The sequence below is a fragment of the Psammomys obesus genome, unplaced genomic scaffold (assembly GCF_907164565.1).
Source record: "Psammomys obesus unplaced genomic scaffold, mPsaObe1.curated_primary_1811, whole genome shotgun sequence".
In the NCBI taxonomy this organism is placed as follows: domain Eukaryota; kingdom Metazoa; phylum Chordata; class Mammalia; order Rodentia; family Muridae; genus Psammomys; species Psammomys obesus.
In genome coordinates this window covers 23599823-23606684 of record NW_026596134.1, presented here as the reverse complement: position 1 = coordinate 23606684, position 6862 = coordinate 23599823, and the positions used below count along the sequence as shown (strand labels likewise).

At 53.2% G+C, this 6862-nt stretch overlaps 1 protein-coding gene across 2 annotated transcripts in view; it reads left to right on the top strand.

Moving 5' to 3' along the window:
* The window catches only part of Esrrb (estrogen related receptor beta), a 161379-nt gene extending 158392 nt beyond the window's left edge, over positions 1-2987 (top strand). For both annotated transcript variants that reach the window (XM_055593119.1, XM_055593120.1), the window contains one exon: positions 2587-2987. In XM_055593119.1, the coding sequence (XP_055449094.1) occupies positions 2587-2831 (245 nt within the window). In that variant the 3' untranslated portion in view covers positions 2832-2987. The remainder of the gene's footprint in view (positions 1-2586) is intronic.
* Positions 2988-6862: the final 3875 nt, after the last annotated feature.

Here is a 6862-nt window from a genome sequence, read left to right as displayed (position 1 = left end):
CACACACACACACACACACACACACACACACACACACACACACACACTGTCCCTGACACTACTTAGTTAGCTCTTTCCCAGTGTAGGAGGCATTTTCAGTACCTCTACCTCCTTCAAGCACCTGTGAGTATTAAAGATCAGCTGAGGATAACTGCAGCCCATGCCTGGCCTAGAGGAAAGCTCAGTAAATATTGATTCTTGTCACTCCTGTCATGACGTCGGAGGAAATAATGTTCCCAGCACACGGATGAGGGGAAGCTGGCTCCCAGGTGGAGGCACACACACACAGGCAGACTACTGCTTCCCCATTTGTGCCAGGATTTTCCTGAAAGTCTCCTATCCCAGGAACACCTTGAGTGCCCGACAGATTGGGACCATTGCTCAGTCTGTGGCTTTGAAGCACACACAGGGACAGTTGATGGCACAGACCCATACTGCCCTATAGCACTCCCATCCTGAGCCACTTGAGTTCATTGCTGTTAGCTCCCCAGATTTACCCTCTGGTGCCTTTCCAGGCCATCATTTCCCGGCCATGTATTGTCAGCCAATAGAGGCCTCACCCAGCACAACAGTCCGTCTGCCTTAGAAATCTGCGTGGGTTCAGGTCTTGGCATTGGATTGTGTGCCCCTTCTGTGCCTTCTGCCTCCTCACTTCTTCCTTCTGAAAACACCCTCCCCCTCTGTAAATTAAACCCAGACCCCAGCCTTAGGCTCTGCTCCCATGGACCTGACCTAATACAGGTTGTTTTATTTTATCTTTTGCTGAAGCTCTAGAAACAACACTTGGAATTCTGTGTGTCCCTCCTCCTCCCTTTCCTCCTCCTCCTCCTCCTCACCCTATTCTTTCCACTCTTATATCTTGCATTAGGTAATTTGCTGCAATTTGTAAACCAATAACGGTTGACGGCTCTCCAGTTTTTGAGACAAGTTTCACTCTGTAGCCCAGGCTGGTCTAGGACTGACTGACTGAATATACCAGGCTGAACTGAAGTTCATGGCAATCCTCCTGCCTCAGCCCTTCCAAGTACTGGAATTACAGGTGTATACCACCCTCCCATGGTAGTGGCCCTTGCCTGCCCCAGAGACTCCTTACACCTGTCTTCCAAAAGCCCTAGTGCCTTGTGGTCCAGGAAGGAAGAGCTGGGCAGACATGGCTCTTGCAAGTCAAGGTTCCTAGGCAGAACAGTTACCCAGGAGTCCACAGAGCATATTGGATGGGGAAGGGATGGCCAGGAGACCACTGAGACCTCCTGGCAGCAGTACAAGGCCTCTGTGGCTATGTGGATGGGTCGACTCAGATACCTGGCGGAAGAGGAGAGCTCGTCAAAGGCCGACCCGACCCCTTGAGAGTGTGCCAACTGTCACTCGCCTGCATCCCAGCCATCTCTAGGGCTCTCTGACAGCAAGAAAAAAAAAAATTCATAGGCATTGATTTTGTAATTAACAGTTTATCAATGCCATCGATACAGACTTGCTGATGGATTGCAAAGAAATTGATCCTGCAATGTTATTTTATTTCATTTTTGGTTGAAAGCACCTGCCAATTGTGGCTCCTTGGAGAGGGTGACAGGATGGGAAATGGGGTCAGGGGTGGCGGGGACTCTGGAGAGTACAGGCTGGGAGGAGACCCAGCGGGGTCCGGGTCCGTAGCATCACTGGGACCAGCCTGTTGGTGCAGCTGACTCAGCAGTTTGCTGTCAGGCAGTTCGGCGTGCAGTGGACTTGCCTGCTCTTTTGAGGAATCCACTAGGTTGGTTCAGCTCCGTCTGTCCACACAGCCAGCTTTGGGGCCCGCAGTTCATGGGAGGGGCACGGGCTGTTAACACAAAGTGGCTGGGTAGTAGTTCTCCCACAGGACGGGTTCAAGGAGATCTCCCTTTGTTTTGCTCATACCTAACTTTATCCCGGTGTTTTAGACGGTGAGTTCATGGGCTGCAGACATTCTAAGTCAACAGTGCTAGGGATCAGACACGACGCGAGGCCTGGAGCGTGCTAGGCAAGCACCCATCACTGAGCTATATCCCCTCTGGCTCCCTCTGTCTCTCGCCACTGTACTCCCCTCACCCGCATCGCCCCCTCTATGTTCTGCAGCCAGAGTTGTAAAGTTGGTGCCTGTACGGCATATGTGTGGGACCCATGGCTCAGTGGCATCCTGAAGACAGGATGGTGCCAGCCGTGATAGCGGCGAGGCTCCCATGATGCAAGTGTGTGCTTGTTCTAAACCCTTAGCCCTCTTAGCCCTGTGAGGGAGGTATGACTAGGAAAGCTGAGAAGTGTAACACGCCCAGTGTCTCACACAGCCTATCAGCCAGGTTCCAGGGTCTTCTGGACACCTCCATGGTAACCAACAGGTCTACCCATGGTTGAGCTTTTTCAGTGCCCTCCTGGTGGTCTCTCTGGCGGATCTGAATGCAGTTCTTCTGTCATTCTCTGACTCAGCCCTGCGGTGAAGATCCTCATTCTGCTCTCAGTAGTCAACCTCTGGAGTTGCTGGGCCATCCTGCACTCCAGAAGGAATGCCTTCTGCCCCGGGGGGTGGGGGGGCAACCAACCCCTACTGGCACTGACCCTCTCCTGTGTCTACAGATTCCATGTACATTGAGGACCTGGAGGCGGTGCAGAAACTCCAGGACCTGCTGCACGAGGCGCTGCAGGACTACGAGCTGAGCCAGCGCCACGAGGAGCCCCGGAGGACCGGCAAGCTGCTGCTGACGCTGCCCCTGCTACGGCAGACAGCTGCCAAGGCCGTGCAGCACTTCTACAGCCTGAAACTGCAGGGCAAGGTGACCATGCACAAACTCTTCCTGGAGATGCTGGAGGCCAAGGTGTGATGGCCCAGCACGCAGACAGATGGACGGACATGATCCACGTGGAGACTTCCACAGCGACCAGCCTCGACTCTCCACACCCGTGTCGAGGCTCCGGGCTGTCCCAGAAGAAGGGGTTTCCTGCTTCCTGACTTTGTGCAGACTCCTAGGGGCAGCGGATGGGGAGACTGGGGATGGGAGGGCGGGGGCGGGGGGCTCATCTGTCACCCGCATTTTCTTTGGTATTTTTTTCCTTCTCCATGGGCAGTGCTAAGGCTTGGGCCGGGGCTGACTCCCCTTAGGGCCGGAGACCACCGGAGGAAGCACCCCTTCCTGCAAGAGGCAGCTTATCCATTTCCGGACCCCTCCCCATTTAGGACCTGGATGGACCTGGCTGGGTGGTGCTGAGTGCCCAGGACCCAAGAGACTTAGATTGGGTGCTCCCGGAGGTGCCGCTGTCACGGAGGGTCGGCCCATGGGGCAAGAGTGTCTCCAGAGACCCTGCTTGTGCAGAGGTCCGAGAATGCCTCTCCTGAGGCTCTTCTCCTCCTCAATCCAGCTGGCTCCCTCCTCTTCCCCTTTCCTCTTGTGCTAGCACACCCAGCCCTCGGTGGGTGCTTTTTTTTTTTTTTTTTTTTTCTGCTAGAGTGGCCACATCCCTACCCCCCAAAAGCCCCTCCGATGCTTCCTGCCCCTACCTCAGCCAGCAGAAGTAGTATCTGGGAAAACTCACTGGGTCAGAAAAGAACTGGGTCCTGTGCCCCTGCCCTTTTTCTTCCTCTTAGGCATGTCCAGTAGAAACCCATGGAAAGTTCAGGACCTGGCCCCATCAGAGGGTACCCCCAGGCCAGGTCATCAGTCCAGGTTGGGGTATAGGATAGAGAGGCCAAGAGTTTTGGGGGGAGATGTAATCACACCTTGGCAAGGAAGGAGCTCTAAAGGCCCCTTTTGGCCCCTCCCTTAGCTCATTCAAAGGCAAGGCTTTGTGCTACTGAGGGCAAGGGCAGCCTGAAGACATTTGCCCTGGGGATGTTTGAGGTAGCCCTCCTGGGTCACCCAAGACCCTGCAGTCTGGGTGTTGGGTAGGGTGGTCTACCAACCCCATCCCTCTCCTCCTGAGAGGCCCTGTCTTACTAAACCCCTCAGCCCTGGGCCTATGAACACGGCTTTTCTCTGTTTCCCCCAGTCCAGGGCCAATCCCAAGCTCTCCCTGGTGTTTACGGGTTGACAGGACGTCCTGGAAATGAAGAGGTTCATTCTGGAAAACAGACCTGCCAACCCACCTGAGCCGCTTTTCTGGGAAATCTCCCAGGCTACACCTAGTCTGTCCCCCTTCCTGGAATGCAAGGGTCCCCTCTTTCAGGCTTTCTGGCTTTGCCTCTTCGGCAATATCTCTGGGAGCTTCAGGGACTCCAGATTACAGGTTGGCCATGTCCCATAGTTAATACTAAACTCTTCAGGAGAGCCTTTCTCTGCCCTTCTACTGACAGGGAATTGCATCTCAGAGCCACTGGGTGAGTGGGTGTCCAGGCATCTGGGTATCCAAGGCTCTGCCTGAGCTCTTGTCCCTGATCCAAGGTAGAAGCCCACTTTAGTATTAAACTGGGTTAATCCTTAGGATTTGGCCTTGGAGATCCTGACCTGAAGACCACCCCCAGCCACACTGTTGGGTGCCTGGAGTTGTGGGAAGAGGGTGTCACCCACAACCCCACCTAGTTCTCAGCATGTCTCCTGGACCTGCTGCCCACAGCTGGCTGAGTGGACACCACTCTAGAGCAGCAGCAGTTAAGTGGGCAGCTTGGTCTCCACAGTCTACCAATGCAAGTGCCCCAGATGGAACCCATTTCATCCGAGGATGCTGCTCACCGGCTGTCCAGAGACAGAAGCTGTTTTCATAAGCAGAGGGAATGTGCCAGTATCAGTTAGGTGCCCTGTGGGAGAGCTGGGTTTCCTCGGGTACCTGGAGTCAGGGTAGAGCCAGCTTGTTCAAAGACCAGCCCAGTGAGGCCAGGGTGCTCAGATCAGGAAAGGGAGTCCCCCTACACCACCCACCTTCCCAAATCAGAGCAAAAACCCAGGCTACCTTCCTTTTCTGGAAACCCCCCCAAGAAGACCCCCCCTTTGTAGCTGTGTACTCAGATAAAGGTCATTTCAAACCGAGAAATAGAACATAACCAACCTTGTAGAGGAAGGAGGTGCTGGCTGGGATGTATTTCACTCCCTTCTCCCCTCTCCTAGCTGGATGTTCTGGATGGATTTGTCATGCCTCCTGGTTTTTTTGCATACACAAACCGATGACTTCCCAGGGCCACAGCTTGGGGACTGAGGCGCGCTCATTCGGGGTTAGCAGGGTCAGGGCCTATGCTATCTGTGCCTGGCTCTCCCCTATAGATTCATGGGAGAGTTGGCAGGCGAGGATGACAGACTTGTAGCAAGGAGACAGAAGGGCCCAGAGTCCAAGCCCATGGAACAGCACCAAAGAGAAGCACTATGTGGAGAGATTGCTTTATTTTCTGATAATGATATCGTGACTGGAATGGCTTAAGATGTATATATTTTTTAACCGGCAGTCTTTCGTCGTGCCGCCTCACCTTCCTGTACGTATTTCTTGTATGAGTTCTCCCACGGCCCCCATGTAAATCACATGCCCTGGGATTATCCCAGCCAGTCCCATGTATCTGGAATCCAATAAATAAGGAAAGGTCTGCTGAGTTTTCCATGCATTGTCTGCTGGCATACTCTGTCCTCTGGACAGCACTGTCCTTAGGACTCATGTGGCTAACAGGAGAGGCCAGTGAGAAAAACCTGTGCCTAAGAGGCCTGGGGTGGGGTGAAGTGTTACAGGTTACATGGCTATTGGAGATGTGAGCCGTACAAGAGACACTAGGTTTAATCTCTAGCGTCACAAAGCATGAAAGTGTGGTCAGCAACAGCCAGGAGTATGACTTGCGGACTGAGACATGACTGAGACCTCTGGTGCAGGTCAGAGAAGCCCTGCTGCTGCTCTCTGCCAGGGGCTCCTTTCAGTGAGGCCGGAGAGATGGGACGTGAGCCACGTGGAGCGCTGCAGTTGCCTAGGCTTTTTCTAGCCGCCGTCTGGACTGCGTGTTTCCAGGTTCTTGGTGTCTTGTTCAAAGAATGGAAGAGCCCCGAATTGCAAAGCCACAGGGAACTATTCAAAAGCAAGGCAACAATGCAGAGCGGATGGCTGCTTTGCAGCAGGCTCCTTGAATTAAAGTACTCAACGGCCCGGTTGCTTACTGCTCAAAGGCGGGAAACTTCCTTTATGGGCAGGAGATGGTTGGTAAGGGACTTGAGATGAATGGTTCTCTGCCTTCATTGACAAACATGGATGATGATGATGACTACGACGACTAGTTTTTCGAGACAGGGTTTCTTTGTAGTAGAGTCCTGGCTACCCTGGACTCAGTTTGTAGACTTTCCTGACCTCGAACTCACAGAGATCCTCCTGCCTCTGCCTCCCCGAATGCTGGGATTAAAGGCATGTGCCGCCACTCCCGGTCACGCTTAGATTAAGACTTTATTCACTGCTCATAGGCCCATGGTGAAGCTGGTTTTAATTATGTGTGTCCAACTGTACATAGGAATAACACGGTAACTAGGGTATATGCAGTCAGAACTGGTTCAGACAGGATTGGTACCCTGTTGTAGTTTCTGGAAATGTTCTGGGACATGTTTGAATGGAAACTGACTACAAAAGAGTAGTCACTGACTGAGGGGCTGCTAGGAAGGAGCAACTTCCTCCATTGTTTGAAACAGGAGTACATCTGCAGCTTGATGCTAGGTACATTGTTGGGAAAGGGGCACACGGAGAGTGCTAGCCAAAGAGTCCCAAGATTCTAAGATATCACTCTGCTTGCCTGCCGAGACCAGGAGAACCTGGAAGAATTATAACAGGATGCCTTTTGTTACAAGTAAAAGACATCCCTTCCCAAATTGGCTTATGGGGAATTATTCTCATAGAGTGTGTGAGTGAGTGTGTGTGTGTGTGTGCTCGCGCGCGCGCGCACACACACGTGTGCGCCAGGAGTCGG